The sequence below is a fragment of the Callithrix jacchus genome, chromosome 5, assembly GCF_049354715.1.
Source record: "Callithrix jacchus isolate 240 chromosome 5, calJac240_pri, whole genome shotgun sequence".
Classification (NCBI taxonomy): domain Eukaryota; kingdom Metazoa; phylum Chordata; class Mammalia; order Primates; family Cebidae; genus Callithrix; species Callithrix jacchus.
In genome coordinates, this window is record NC_133506.1 from 33,977,991 (window position 1) to 33,994,666 (window position 16,676).

Consider the following 16,676-nt stretch of genomic DNA (forward strand, 5'->3'; position numbering starts at 1 on the left):
CTAAGATTTATGAACTCTCTGAAGAACTGAGAATAGAATCATAAAGATAAAGCCGATTGAGTCACCACCTACCTCTACCACCTTGTCTGCTAGGGAAGATGAAATATGAACACAAATAACTATAATATTAGGTGGAAAATAATTTATATCTCTTCTCTCCAAAAGAAGAGATATAAATAAAATGCTGGGGAGTTGGAAGGAGGAAATGAATGCTTCCAGCTAAGGGGAAGTCAAAGTAACATTCTTAGGGAAAATGACATTGAACCTCATTCTGAAAGGATGGGTCAAGTTTGAGCTGCAAGCCAGATTATGGAGTGGGTAAGAAGCAAGAAGGATATGGAGAGAAAGGAGAGGACATTTTTCAAGACTGCTGTTTTGAGCATAACCCTAACCTTGAAAAAGAGTAGCAGAGAAAGTTGAGAGAGTTTGTGTTTGGCTTGTAAGTGAGCATAGGGGAAACAGGGAAGGAAGGCAGCCTAGGCACATTTGTGGACTGAATGGAACAGGTAGTGGAGATTAGGTGGAACCATAGTACACATGGAAAGATGGGGCTTATGAAAGGACATGTGCAGATGAAGCCTCAGAAAATGTAAAAGCAGCAAGGAGGAGTGTCAAGTCTGTGGGCTTGCTCATTTTGGTCTTACTATAAAGTGGCAGGAAAACCACTTGAAAATTTGTGTGTAAGTCCGCCTTTGCCAAGATCCCAGCATCTTCTGTGAGTTCAGTGGCCGGTTGTTTACTTGGGACACGCACAATCAAGTTGGATTTGTTTCTGTTCCTGTGGGCTTAAGTCATTCAGTGAATTTTTAGAAGAGAGCTTCCTGTAATTTAGTCCTGCTCACTATGCAAATGTTGAACTTTCAGTGACTTTATGGAGGTTTGGCTAATAGTTAGAAAATAAAAAATATATATGTGAATACAGCTACTGAAGCATGTGCTTATGCTGATGATGAATACTAGAAGTAATCTAAGTTCAGAGAAAAGACTGTGTGTGGACCAGAGTAACCTTAAATGTGTCATAGGGCCAGGCGCAGTGGCTCATGCCTGTAATCCCAGCACTTTGAGAGGCTGAGGCTGGCGGATCATGAGGTCAAGAGATCGAGACCATCTTGGCCAACATGGTGAAACCCTGTCTCTAGTAAATATACAAAAATTAGCTGGGCATGGTAGCGCTCATGCTACTTAGGAGGCTGAGACAGGAGAATCGCTTGAACCCAGGACACAGAGGTTGCAGTGAGCCAAGATCGTGCCACTTCACTCCATCCTGGAAACAGAGCAAGACTTTGTCTAAAAAAAAAAAAAGTGTCATAGAACTAAAACTTAATATGTGCCTTGAAAAGCAAGAAGGATATGGAGAGAAAGGAGAGGACATTTTTCACTAGAAACTCTTTATTATACAAAAATAAGTTTGGTCCATCCTAGCCTGGATGGGGTTTTAATGAGAGCATGACTGGCCATGAGGATTGGATATGTGCTCAAGACGAGTAGAGTCTTGGGATGTTTCTTCTCAACCTTGTCAGTAAGCTAGATGGCTTATCTGTTTCTCTTCCGTTGTCTTGTCACTGCTGGCAACTCTGCAAATGGTATCTCCAGTTTTCAGTCTAAACTGACATTATGAAACATGTCCCTAACCAGATTTCTCTGTTCTCTCACAAGTGCTGCTTTATTTTAGTATCATTGCTGTTTGCCGATTATGTAAACACAGAACTTTGGCTGTTTCTCTTATTTATCTCTCTGTCATTCCCCATGTAAAGCCAGTGACTGAGTTTAACAGACTTTATTTTTGTAAAGTATTTCCTCCATCCCCTCCAACCTGGATAGCATCCTAGTCCAGGCCCTCCTCACTTCTTGTCCGATTGCCCCATTTTCAATCTCTTAGCCCTTCTTGTTCATCTTGTATTCTATTGCAAAACTCATCATCCTTAAGCACAATTTTGATCCTGCTGCTTGAATGATTGAAAACCTTGAGTAGATGTGTTTCCTGCCTTGTCTAAACTCCTCCATCTGATTTTCAAGGGCACCATCTGATCTTTTCCACCCCTGCTTTGCAGCTTGTTTCTTCTGCCATTGTCAGGCCTGACAGACCACTGTGGCTGTGAACTGGCCATGCTTATACCTGCTTATGCTCTTCCCCTGGGTTTCAGGACCTCTCTTTTCTCCCTTTGGCTATATCTTCCACTATTTAGTGCCTAGAGCAAATCTAGCTACCTCCATGGGACCTTTGGTTTTTCTGCTTCTGAAGATGACTCTTTCCTGCACTTCTGTGCTCATTCTGTCTGACCCTACCTCACAGCAAGGAATTCTATACTGTCATGATTGTACCTGGTTACATGTGTTGCATGCTAGTGTTGTCTTCCTGGTCTGGGTAGAGAGCACATTTGCCTCTTTTGCCAACACAGTGTGCTGAGCACATAGTAGAAAATTATGGAGTACAGATTAGCTGGTTAGGTTTTTTTCCCCTGTGTGTACTAATACGAATTCAGAATTAGGGCTCTTGGAAGTCATTTCAACAGCCCCTTTGCCTGTCCCCTTTAAGACATATGTAACAAATTATTTAGCCTTTAATACAGGGATTTTATAACCCTCAAGGTTGCCCATTTCATTTTAATTGTTAAAAACTTGAAACTTTACATTGAGCTAAAATCTCTCCCACTTCTATGCATTGGTTCTCATTCATACTTTTGATCATTAAATCCTTTTTGTCTAGGCAGTAGCAGTATCCAAAGCAGTGCTCATGTTCTCTCTGGTTCATTTCTGCCGTTACCTTCAGTTTTTCTTTTTTTAGTATTACAAAGATTCAAGTCCCTTTATCATCCTGGTTTTTCTCAGCTGGCATAGGTTTGACTGTTCACCTCTTACAGGTGGTTTGCAGAGGATAATGCTCTTATTTTAAAACATTTTTTTTTTCTTGAGGCGGAGTCTCATTCTGTCTCCCAGGCTGAAGTGTAATGGCATGATCTTGGCTCACTGCAACTGCTGCCTCCCAGGTTCAAGCTATTCTCTTGCCTTAGCCTTCTGAGTACCTGGGACTGCAGGCACGTGCCACCATGCCTGGCTAATTTTTATATTTTTAGTAGACAGGGTTTCGTCATTTTGGCCAGGCTGGTCTTGAACTCCTGACCTCAGGTGATCCACCTGCCTCAGCCTTCTGAAGTGCTGGGATCACAGGTGAGAGTCACTGTGGCCAGCCATATTTTTCTTAAAGAAATAGAGACAAGGTCTTTTTGTGTTGCCCAGGCTGGTCTCAAACTCCTGAGCTCAAGCAGACCTCTTGCCTCAGCCTCCCAAAGTGCTGGAATTACAGGTGTGAGCCACCCAAACCCACCTGAGTACAATGTTCTAGATGTGATTTTATGATCTTTAAACTCTGTATAATATTATGTTTTCATTAAAATGTATTCAGACTGCATTGCATTTTGAGTCTTGGTGATTTGCATTAAATCAACTAAAATTCTTGAGTTGTTTTTTTTTTCGCACATTTACCTTTCATCTGTTTTTCTCATCCTGTACTTACTTGGGAGTGTTTGAATGCAATGCACAGAACTTTACATTTAAACCTGAGATTTCTTCATCTAAGATTTACCTCATTATTTTTAATCTTTCAAGATTCTTTTGGATCTCAACTCTTACTATGGTATATTATCTCTGCAACTCAGCTTTCGGTCAGCTGTACATTTAATGAGCATATCCTGTGTGTTCTAAATATATTAATAAAAATATTGAGCAGATAGACTCACAAAGCACATTGTCAGAGGATTTCCTTCAGGTCCACAGAGATTTTTAAATCTATCTACAAGTTCATGTATTGTATGAAATAACATTTCATATGATGTGAAATGGGAATAATAATGGTATATGGGAATAATAGTGGTACCTATCTCATAGGATTGTTACATTACGTGAATTGTTGTGATGTTATGATATTATATCACATAACAATCCTATGAGATAGGTACCATTATTCCCATTTTATAATGACGAAAAATTATCTTCATAAGAAAGAAGACTATCTTGCACAGAAAGAAAGTATCTTACAATTAGAACAAGATTTTATCTTGTGGTTCTAATATCACCTGACCCTTCCTATGCATCTTATTTGGAAAACCAGTATTCCACAACACCACATTTATCATCTCAACTCTCAACTTGAGTGGCCTCTCCTCTTTGACTCTAAAGCTTGAACCTAAAGATATCTAACAATGGAAAGCAACATTGCTCAACAGATTTTTTTTTTTCTCCATTTCGTCTCTCTCTAAAGGAAGACTGTGTAAGAACTACAGGGACCAGGAGAACTTGGCATTAAGTTCAGGCCTCTCATGGTTTGCAGAAAATAGGAGAAACACCAGGAGATCAATAATGAGAAAATATGGCTTTGGTTTTCTAAAATGGGACAGAGATGTTGTCACAAAGCATATGGAATATGAGTTTGTTGTGTTCCATGCAAGATTCTAAGATATCAAATAGGTTGTTGGTAAGGTCACTGAGATCACATTATGTCAGCCTAACTGTATTTTCTTTTCTGGATATTGACCAGACTGGAAAGGCAGATAAATGTCTCTGAAATAAAGACATACAAATATGCATCTGGGGTAATCTTTTAATCTTGGAGGGGAGAGTCTGGACAGCATGCCATGGCATTCACCACAAGGAGTAAATCTGACCTGTCAAGAAGCATGGCTGTGGTCAATTAAAATTCAGAAGAGTGGAAGGACACATTGATGCACGAGGTAAACTGAAGATTTTGCTTTGGGAATTAACTGTTATCTTTTCCATTCTCCATAGCATTATGCAGTTGCTTGGCGCATTTCCTTCACCTAGTGGTCCTGCCTCTCCTTGTAGTCTTGTGAATGAGACCACTTTGATTAAATACTCCAGGCTGCCAACCATAAACAAGCATAGTTTCCGGTACTTTGTCTTGGATAACAGTGTCATCCTGGCAATGCTGGAACAACCTCTTGGAAATGAGCAGAGTAAGTTTTAGTACTTTGAGCCTTCTCTACTTCTAAATCAGTGTTACCAGTACCATGAAGCTGTTTCTAGGATCAGGGAAGGACAGACTACAGATTCTAAGCAGATCAAAAAGACTTCAAGGTGTGGGACAATAGCACCTGAAAAATAGGGAGCCAAAAAATAGAATCTACGTATTAAGTAGAGTCTCTTAAAGGCTCTTTATGTACATCTGAACTAGTTCTGTAGTTTTCTAAAATGTGGTATTTTAGTGGGATACATTGTTTTATCTTTTGTCACTTTTTCTTCCCCCTTGAACTTTGGATCCTGCCCCTCTACTCCCCTGCTTCTCACTCCTCATGTTCTGTATCAGTTGTTGGTGCTACTTAACACAGGCTAGAAATTTGAGGAGTTATCTTTACTTGCTCCTTCCTGTTACTCCCTTATATAATTCGTTTCTAAGTTTCCATCTCCAAGTGCAGGACCTTATTATTTCTCACCTAAATCATCACAGTTGTTTCCTACTTACTCTGATTTCTCCAACCGCCAGACCCCTTGTCAGTTCCAACATATGTTTACCCTACTCCTATCCTACTTGCTGCCACCATAGTATTCATCCTCAACCACAAATGACCATGCCAGTGCCCTACTGAAAACCCTTCAGTGATTTTCCATTAACACAACATGGTTGGTTTTCCTCCTTTCCCTCTCCCTTCAGTTGTAAGCCATCTCACACTAAGTGATTATCACTGCGACCCAGATGATTCAAAAGTACATTTTTTTTCCTGATGGTAATTGGCATCAGCCAGTGTTTAAAAGAAGCATATTCTCAGAGGGGAAGGAAAGTGAAGGTTTCAGAATTTGTGGGTATACAGTGACCCAAGGAATCACCTGGTATACAGTTTCCTTAGTTATGAGAGAAAAAGCTCAGGCTCACAGAGGGTATATGACTTGCCCAGGGTTACTTGGGACTAAAATCCACATTTTCTAAACCCTGTATTGTTGCTTTCTATTACTATTGTCGCATAGTGATAGGATTTGCTGTGTGAGTAAAAATTTGCCTTTTTCCCTTTTGTAAAGGTGAACAGAGTCCTGTGCCAATTTTGTTGATGATATGAGTAGGAGTTCATAAATCCATAAAGTGAAAGTGAGACATTTCCCTGTAGTTTGAGATGAAAGAATACCATCATAAATTTCCATTGTGTGTGGTGAGATACCGTGACATTAATATGAAAAAGAATGGTGCCTTCTATTATTGCCTAAATCCAGAAATGCTGCTCCCAAGTCTTTTCTACAGGCATCTCATCCTTCTCTACCCTATACCTGGATTTTGCTTGGCTTTCTTTTCTAGCCTGTGCCTATTCGTGATTCCTCCAGCCTCCTACTCCCAAGCCATCTGCTGAGGAATCTGTAAAATCCCAGTGTCCCCTTCAGGCTTCTTGGCCTTTTAAAGACTCTTCTACTCTCATTCCAAATAATTTCATTGCATAGGAAGTTTACCAAAAATATAAGCAATTGGAATTATATAGATTTACAAGGACATTTTAATAGTTTCTAATAATAAGAAATTACAGAGAAGTTTGACGGTGTTTGACTCCCACACCTGAGACAGAAGAATAAAAAGAAGGATCTGGGTCACTCAGGAAGTCCATCCTGAGTTTTTTTTACCCCCCCACTGCACCCCTGAACTTCTGCTGAGATGGAACAGTGCCTGTCTGTGGTGGGCAGTGGTACACAAAGGCATGGGCAGAGATAACACTAACACTGCAAACACCCAGTCTATCTTTCTGCACTTAAGTTGCTCCCAACATTGGGAGGTTAGGATTATTTACTAGGACGGTGTTTCCCACAGATGTGTACATGTACCACTGGAGGTATGTGAGATGATCTTAGTTGATACATTAGTGAACATTACGTATTTTTAAGCATGTGCTTTAAAATTATATAATTAACGTGCCAAAATTCATGATTTTCCATTTAGAAAAATGATGCACAAGAGCTGTTGATACAAAGTAGTAGTGCTTAGAGTACATGGGTATGGCAGAAACCACAAAGATGGTACACAAAGCATCAAAGCTTAGGAAGCACTGTTGGACCTTTGATTATGAGAAGCTCTGCAGTTGATATCAAGTTTATTTTAAATGGTTGTTGTCTGAAATTAAAACGTTTATATACACATTTTATTCCAGATGATTTTTTCCCCTCTGTCACTGTGCTGGTCCGGGGGATGTCTGGAAGACTTGCTTGGGCGCAACAGCTTTGTCTTTTACCCAGAGGAGCAAAAGCAAATCAGAAGGTATTCATCAGAAGTTACAGGGAAGTGTGTGTGTGTTTTGTAATTTAAAAGTTAGATGCCATTCCAACAAAAATTACAGATTAAATAAATATTTTTGATTCCTAGCCAGATTCTCTGTCAGTGGGTTCATAACAGAACCATCTGGAAACCTAGAATTCCAGATCTACTCATTATTCTTTAAAGACATCTTCAAGGCAGGTATCTTTTCGAAAAGCTTTCCAGGTGATTCTGACATCTACTTAGGAATAATTGCTGTGTGGACAATGGCCCCAGTTTTTTTCCATGTAATTTTATATACCATACGTGAAAAATTTGGTGAGACCTTTGATGTGTCCAGCAACAGGACTTAGTTTCAAATTACCTTCTATGATTTGTTCTTACATAATAATCGGTAATATGCTGTATATTTTTTATTTTTATTTTAAAGAGACAGGGTCTTGTTCTGTTGCCCAGGCTGGAGTGCAGTGGTATGATCATAGCTCACTGCATCCTCAAAGTCCTGGGCTCCAGTGATCCTCTCGCCTCAGCTTCAGGAGTAGGTGAGACTGTAGGCACATGCCATGGCACCCAGCTCGTTTAAAAAAGTTTTTGTATAGGTAGGGTCTTGCTTTGTTGCCAGGCTGGTCCCAAACTCCTGTCTTCAAGTGATCTTCCCACCTTAGCTTCCCAAAGTATTAGGATTACAGATATGAGCCACCACACCTAGCTTATTTAAAAAATGTGTGTGTGTGTGTGTGTGTGTGTGTATGCGCATGCTATGTATAATTTAATGAAATCTTTTGGGGTGCACAGTTTATTTGCTTTATTACATTTGTAACTATGTGACTAATAATTGAAAAGTTGGAAATATAATGAAGAAATTTTAAATCACCTGTACTCACTATCCAGAGGGATATAACCACTGCTAATATTTTGGTGGATTTCCTTCCCATTTTTTTTCTTTTCATACACAGTAACTCTTGAATAGAATTTGAGTCATTTTGTATACTGCTCTTTTCACTTATAACATTGTAAGCTTTTACTTCTGCTACTAAAAATTAAAAATATGACTTAATATTTCACCAGCATTTGAGAGACACCACAAAATTGGAGCATGTGCCTAAAACCATTTAATATCCTAGATGTCTCTGTTAGATGTGTTTATCACCCAGTGAGGAGCACTCTTCTATTTTCTCTTGGGGCTGTTGTGCAGATCACATTCTGTCAGCAACTTTGTAAGCTAGTAAGTTAGCACTGAAGAGGAAGAGGACCAGGAAAGGGGCTCAAATTTGTTCAGGGTTCATCGTGTACCCCTATACATATTAAAAGCATGGATTTGGAGCTATGAAGACCTAGATTTGCTGCCCATACTCTCTTAAACCACACTAAGGTTCTTGTTGAAATCACTTTGTAGAGATGCCCAGTGAGACCAGACTTGTACTTTATTATATGGAATGATGTGACAGCCCCTGGGGAAGAAAGTTTGATCTTAAAGCTCCAAAATGCTTTACCCACTGGATTACCACTGAATATGCGGGATTCAGATCTGTTGCAGTAGAGGTCCACAGCCTATTTTTCAGTCATAAGAGCTATGAGAAGTTGATGAACATTTTTAGAAAAATAGAATATACAGGGGCACAGGCTGCTTACCTTTCCTGTTATCTGTAGCATTTGCAGATTCTCAGTGAGTTTTTGTGACATGTAATCCTAGGGAAACACAGGCATCTAAGAGACCAGGGAAATACATGTCATTATGGATGGGTCTTAGACCCTGTGTAATAAACATAATGTTACTCGTTTTAACAGCTTTTTGTGCCTGAACCTCGCCCCGTTCCTAAAAATGATGTTGGATTTAAATATTCTGTGAAACATCGGCCGTTTCCTGAAGAGGTGGACAAGATTCCTTTTGTGAAAGCAGATCTCAGCATTCCAGATTTGCATGAAATAGTCACTGAAGAAGTAAGTACATTATTTTTAGCTGTTGTTAAGGGGATGAATAGAAATAGTCTTAAATGACTTCTGTGGTCAAGACAATGCCTTTAGTATTGTTGATTTTCAAGATGACAAGGGTCTCTGTCATCCAGGAGGTTACCATGTTTCAGACAAATACAGCTTGTGGCTGATCAAATGGAACTGCACATCTCTTAGAGAGAGGTGTCACTGGGCTGCCTGGCTGTTCATGGTAGATTTCAATAAAGTAGTGACATGATCAGACTCTGGTAGTATAGTTATTTGGAGAAGGAAGACCAGTTCAGAGACTATTATGACAATCCAAGTCCTTATAAGAAAGGAAGGACTATTTCACTGATAAGAAGTTTAATATATAAAATGTATTGTGGAGGTAGATCCAAGCAGTCTTGAATTGATGAGGGAAGGAAAAGAGCCAAAGAATTTTAGATTTTGAGCTTGAGTGACAAAGAGATATCAGTGCCATTTACAGAAATATAGACATTAGGAAGAGGATAGTTTTGGGAAGATGGGAAAAATTTATTTGGCTTTAGATTAATTTAGAGAGTTAATTAGATAATTGACCTCTTAGGTCAGGGGAGAAGAATTTTAAGAAGTCGAGGACAGAGGTATGTCAGGACATGAGAGAATAGAAGAGCAGGAATGGAGGAAGGGCCACACTCTCCAATGCTGGAGAGATCAGGGAGAAGGAATAGAAAAAGTCCCCTGGATTTTGGCATGAAACTGTAGGTGACCTTTGAGAACAGGTGTGTATAGTAGGAGGCAGAGTTCAAAGGACTGGGGAGTGAATGTATTGAGTGAATAGAAACTACACTGTTAACAGTAAAGGGAAGGGTAATAATGGGTAATATTATAGCTTGAGGAAATGGCCTCATTAAGGAAAGAAAGGCCGAGTTTCGATATCGTTGCCTAGGCTGGAGTGTACTTGTGCGTTTTTTGGCTCACTGCAACCTCTGCCTCCCAGGTTTAAGCAATTCTTCTGCCTCAGTCTCTCAGGTGGCTGGGATTACAGGTGCCCACCACCACGCCCAGCTAATTTTTGTATTTTTAATAGAGATGGAGTTTCACCATGTTGGCCAGGCCGGTCTCCCAACTCCTGACCTGAGGTGATACACCCACCTTGGCCTCCCAAAGTGCCGAGATTACAGGTGTGAGCCATCACACCTGGCAAGAAAAGGCTAGTTTTTAATATTTTTTTTACATTCAAGGATGAGACTATTATGAACATGCTTATAGCTTGAAAGGAAGGAACCAGTAGAGAGGGGTCTGGCTAACACTCTAAGATGGGCAGTGGGACTTACAAGTAATAGAGGCAGTAGGGTCAAGTCTAGTCTAGAAAAAGGATACTTCTAAGAAGGAGAGAGTAGGTGAAGGTTTAGAGACATTTAGAGAGGAAAGGAGGGTAATTGAAGAAGCTTATGAAAATTGTAATTCTGGTTCTTGGTAGCGTAATAGGGGATCCAAGACAATTCTTAAGAATTACCAGGCAGTCCAGCTGAGGTTAAGTATCATTGGCTACAGTGAAGTTATTTAACTCACTCTGCTGACTTTCTTCAAAAGTCCTTGGGATCTGGGAGCATAAGTAAAGAATTTGGTGTGGAGATTCACAGATATGGACGTTTGGAAGGAGAAGGTTCAACACAGCCATTTAATCTGCTTAAGGAGACGGTATTTAGCTGTTAGATATGGGGGGCTTTGGCTTAGTTGGGAAGCAGATGAAGCCAGAAGGATGCTAATGGGGTGGGAAAGCAGGGGGACAGGTTGAGTGCACCATAGTGATGGTAGAGCACTAGCTTAGGGAGGGAAGGGATAAGAGCTGCACAAGGGCACTTATGATTAGAGAGTGAATTTCAGACTTACAGCCCTGGAAAGCAGAGCACAGCCCGGGTTCAAGTTTGTTTTCATGGATGGCCAAAGTTGTGAAGGTTAAGGAGGAGCTTGCAGAATTCTGAGCCAGGTTGTTAGAAGGATCATCACTCATCAGGGGATGGAATTTTAAACATGGATTGATCCGAAGAAAAAGAGGAAAGGTGGGAGAAGTCTCTAAGAGTACAATCATGTCATCCATACAGATGAGGATTTCAAAACATAGAGAGCACGTCAGGGTGAATAAAGATGGACAGTGATCTGGAAGGGAGGGGTAGGAGCAACAACTCTGCCCCTGCCCCCTTTCTTGCCTATTTGAAGGGGACCAGAGACTGACTGTTTTCATTTACAGTGAAGACACTGTAAATGTTGCTTGTACCTTTATTTTTATTTTAAAATTAAGATTGATTTAGGTGCAGTGGGGCTCATGCCTGTAAGCTTAGCACTTTGGGAGCCTAAGGCAGGAGGATCACTTGAGCCCAGGAGTTCAAGACCAGCTTGGTCAACAGAGAGAGACCCCTGTCTCAAAAATAAAAAAATTAAAAAAAAATTAAGATTGTCTTTGTTAGTTTGATAATAGTTTCAAAAAATGAAACATCTGGTTTATTTCAGTTAGAAGAGAGACATGAAAAATTAAGGAGTGGCATGGCCCAGCAGATTGCTTATGAAATACACCTTGAGCAACAGAGTGAGGAGGAATTGCAGAAGAGAAGTTTTCCCGACCCAGTTACGGATTGCAAGCCACCGCCTCCTGCCCAGGAATTCCAAACAGCCCGCCTTTTCCTCTCACACTTTGGATTTTTGTCCTTAGAAGCATTGAAGGTAATTTTCATGAACTTTTGTGAATAAATATATTCACAAATTAACGTTCAGTTGACGAGCTAAAATATTTTTATGAGGATAGAAGCAAATTAAAAAAAAAATGGTTAACATTTTACTCTGCATGCAAATAAATGAAACTCTGTGCTGCGTAGGTTATACTTTGTGCTACAGGATAGGTCACCCCATGAATGCATTCAGAGTTCTGTCTGCGGGGACTACTTGGATAATACATCTAACTCTGAATTTTCCTAGATAATGGAGGACCCATATTATACAGATAAATGAAATCTATACGTTATTAGAAAAAGAATGTTAAAAGTCTTCCCTTAGTAAGTGTTATTACTAAAAATGTAAGCTGCAATTAACTTTGCTCTTTCATGCCACGTTTAAAAAGGAATGAAGTTAATACTATAGTGTTTGTAAGCCAGGCATTTCTTATGTTGTCCAGTTTGTGAGATCAAACTATCTGGCTTTATGTCCTGGAACCACTGCTTGCCAGCTAGGTGGTCTTTGGTGAGTTAGTTACCTTGTCTTAGTTCCTCATCATCTATAAAGTGAGGATGATAAAAGTATTCATCTCATTGATCATATGAAGATTAAATGTGTTAACTTGTGGAAGATACTTGGTATAGTATTTAGCACAAAGTAAGCCAGGCTATAATATTGCCATTATTCTTAATTCCATTAGCCTTAAAACAATTTTACAGCCAGATGCAGTGGCTCATTCCTATAATCCAGCACTTTGGGAGGCCAAGGCAGGAGTATCACTTGAAACCAGGAGTTCGAGACCAGCCTGGGCAACATAGCGAGATCCCATCTCTACAAAAAAATTGTTTTTAAAAATTAGTTGGGTGTGGTGGCATGCCCATAGTCCTAGTTGCTCGGGAGTCTGAGGCAAGAGGATCGCTCCAGCCCAAGAGTTTCAGGTTACAGTGAGTTATGGTCACTCCACTGCATTCCACTCCAGTGTGGTTGACAGACTGAGACCCTGTCTCTTGGAAAACAAAAAAATTACACGACAAGGAATGCTATTCCTGTTTTATGGATATGGACAGAGAGGCTCAAAAATGTGAAATAACTTGTTTGGAGGTGGACTTGGAGTTTATTCTAAGTCCTATTTGTTTTGAAAAGTACAATTGAAGATTGCCAAGCAAGAAGTTGCTTATTCTGTAAGTTGTCCCATGCCCTTACTCCTAGGAACTACCTGGTTACAGGCCATTTAACTTTGTAGGAAAGTAGGGAGCCATTGCTCTTTGATTTCATATTTCAGCATGTAGAGGGAAAATATTTTTCACTGTAGAAAATTGAGTTCGATGCAGTATATGAACATAAAAAACTTAAAATGCAGAATAAAAGAGCAGAGAGGAAAATTATAAGAACTATAGTGGTAAAAAGACGCAGGCTGCAAATGATTAGAGATATTTCTAGTGGCGAAAATTGAACAGAGTAGAAGCAGTAAATAAAAATATACTAAAATAAAATTAATGCTTCCTGTGAACTGCAGGGAGATAAGAAAGGCCCTAATAGCCTTGTCTCTGAGATTATAGTTTTCCACTCCTGTTATCTATTCTAGTTGAAACTTTTAAGCTTTTAAGGAAGTAATTCTCATGCTTTCTCACCTGCATGAGAACATAGGAAAAAGAAAGTTAACCTGGTTTATTTTATGAACCTTAGCATATTTCTAATAACTTAAACCTGATAGCTCATACATACAAAACTACAAACCAGTCTTACTTACGAATATATGTACAAAAGAATTAAAGGGAATGCTAAGCAAACTGAATTCTGAATTAATAGCATGTTAAGTGAATTGTCTACCATGATCAAGTAAGGTTTATGTCAGGAACTCAACAACTGATTATTGGAAAATATCAATAAAGCTATTAAGAAAATAATTTGTTCCCATTAGCAGGTCAGTCAATGAAACAGTAAGTTGGTATTTACTAGAAAATATATTCTGATTTTTTAAAAATATAAACTAAGCACTACTAGTGTAGGTTCTTACTTTAAAAGATTTCTCTAAATGACAACACAGGAGTAAACCAGAGGAATCTTTTGTTAAAATCAGAGGTAAAGGTTATCCACCTTGATGACTATTTAACAATGAGAATTTCTTAGCCAATGCAGTTTTTTTTTTTTGAGACGGAGTTTCGCTCTTGTTACCCAGGCTGGAGTGCAATGGCGCGATCTCGGCTCACCGCAACCTCCGCCTCCTGGGTTCAGGCAATTCTCCTGCCTCAGCCTCCTGAGTAGCTTGGATTACAGGCACGTGCCACCATGCCCAGCTAATTTTTTGTATCTTTAGTAGACGGGCTTTCACCATGTTGACCAGGATGGTCTCGATCTCTTGACCTCGTGATCCACCCGCCTCGGCCTCCCAAAGCCAATGCAGTTTTTTAAACTTTCTAGTTTTAAATAATTATAGATTAGCAGGAAATTGCAAAATAAAGATTTGACGACCTTCCCACCATGATAAATTCTTATATAATGACAGCACAGTATCAAAATGAGAAAAGTCAATGAAATGTTAAACTAAGAGGTAAAAATCATTGGAAATTAGAAGGCAGTTTGTAGGTAATATGACTTCTAGTTAGACAACCATAAGAAAATCAATAAAATATTTAAAATAAATGAGAGTTAAGATTGCCATACAAAAAAGTACAAAAATTAATGATTATCTCTATGATACTCACTTAAAAATACAATGCAAAAATGCCCCATTTATAGCTGTAGTACGGACAAAAGTTACCTTAACAAACTATGTACAAGACCTAGAGGAAGAAACTTTTAAAAATTATTAAGAGATACAAAATATGTATATGTTATATTCCCAGATTAGAAGATCATGCAGAAGAACAAGCTGAGGAAACACCTTATTTAAAAAAAAAAAAAAAAAAAAAAAAAGAATGAGGACATTCTGGACTATAAGGTGTATTGCAACATGCTTGAGGTCCACAATTCCTTATCCATTATTTCAAAGTAAAAACTGAAAACTGGAAAATTTTTTATATATTTGTAGTAAATTCACTTAGTGGCAAAGTTGGACCTAAACTGATATGAGGCTATTTGTAATCTTATGTCACTTAGTGTGAATATACTTCTGTTTGACTGCAGAAATATTAATGTCTTTTTGCTCTAAACCTTGCTAGGAATTTTTTTTTTTTTTGAGAGAAGGAACGAAAAAAAAATGAGTAAAGGAGAGGAAGAAAGAGGAAGAGAAAGAGGGAGGGTGAACGGAAATATTGCTTTATTCTGAAAAAAAAATGGGTATTAATAATGGCCAATCAATGTTTCATTTAAACCTATGAGTAGGTGTGATGTGGTATTGACAAGAATGTATATATTGTGTATTTGAAGTGGGGAGCTCTATAAATATTTATTAAGTTTACTTGTTCCGGATCTGAGTTTGAGTCCTTGATATCCTTATTAATTTTCTGTCTCATTGAATCGAAGTCTCTATGTATCTGGGTGTTAGGATCGTTAGCTCTTGTTGTTGCATTGATCCTTTTACCACTATCTTTTTGTTGCTTTAAAATCTATTTTATCCGATACGAGAATTGCAACTCCTGCTTTTTATTTGTTTATTTATTTATTTATTTATTTTTGCTCTCCATTTGGTTGGTAAATCTTTCTCCATCCCTTTGTTTTGAGTCTTTGTGTATCCTTGCATGTGAAACAGGTCTGGATGTAACATGCCATTGGGTTTTGGCTGGGTCTTTTGATTGGGGGATTTAGTCTATTTAAATTTAGGGTTACTGCCATTTGATGTTAACTGGCTGTTTTATCCATTCGTTGATGTAAATTCTTCTTTATGTTGGTGCTCTTTACTTTTTGGTATATTTTTAGAAAGGCTAATACTGGTTGTTTCTTTCTGTGTAATGCTTCTTTCAGAAGCTCTTGTAAAGCAGGCCTGGTGGTAAGAAAATCTCTGAGTACTTGCTTGTTCATAAAAGATTTTATTTTTCCTTCAGTTGTGAAGCTTAGTTTGGCTGGATATGAAATTCTGGGCTGAAGGTTCTGTTCTTTGAGGATGTTGAATATTGGCCCCCACTCTCTTCTGGCTTGTAGAGTTTCTGCTGAGAGATCTGCTGTAAGTCTGATAGGCTTGCCTTTGTGGGTAACCTGACCTTTCTCTCTGGCTGCCCTTAGTATTTTCTCCTTCGTTTCAACCCTGGTGAATCTAACGATTATGTGCCTTGGGGTGGCTCTACTTGAGGAATATCTTTGTGGTGTTCTCTGTATTACCTGGGGTTGAATATTGACCTGCTTTGCTAGTTTAGGAAAATTTTCCTGAATAATATCCTGAAGGGTATTTTCCAGCTTGGATTCATTCTCTGCGTCGCATTCAGGTACACCAATCAAACGTAAATTTGGTCTTTTCACATAGTCCCACATTTTTTGGAGACTTTGCTCATTCCTTTTTATCCTTTTTTCTCTAATCTTGTCTTCTTGTTTTATTTCATTAAGTTGGACTTCGACCTCTGATATCCTTTCTTCTGCTTGAACAATTCAAGTGTTTAAACCTGTGCATACTTCTCGGAGTTCCTGTACTGTATTCTTCAGTTCCATTAATTCACTTATATTCCTCTCTAAGTTGTCTATTCTCAATAGGATTTCATCAAACCTTTTTTCAAAGTTCTTAGTTTCTTTACATTGGGCTACAACATGTTCTTTTAACTCACAGAAGTTTCTTATTATCCATTCCCTGAAGCGTGATTCTGTTATTGGGATGCGCTCGTTCTCCATCAAGCCTTGTTTCATTGTTGATGTGGAACTGTGATCATCTTTAGAGGGAGAG

At 38.9% G+C, this 16,676-nt stretch overlaps 1 protein-coding gene across 47 annotated transcripts in view; it reads left to right on the forward strand.

The window, feature by feature from the left end:
• The window catches only part of RALGAPB (Ral GTPase activating protein non-catalytic subunit beta), a 129,820-nt gene that overhangs the window by 89,820 nt on the left and 23,324 nt on the right, over nt 1-16,676 (forward strand). For all 47 annotated transcript variants that reach the window (XM_078371644.1, XM_035298592.3, XM_054255340.2 and 44 more), the window contains 4 exons: nt 4,783-4,970; nt 7,137-7,243; nt 9,029-9,181; nt 11,669-11,878. In XM_078371644.1, coding sequence (XP_078227770.1) covers nt 4,783-4,970; nt 7,137-7,243; nt 9,029-9,181; nt 11,669-11,878 — 658 coding nt within the window. The remainder of the gene's footprint in view (nt 1-4,782; nt 4,971-7,136; nt 7,244-9,028; nt 9,182-11,668; nt 11,879-16,676) is intronic.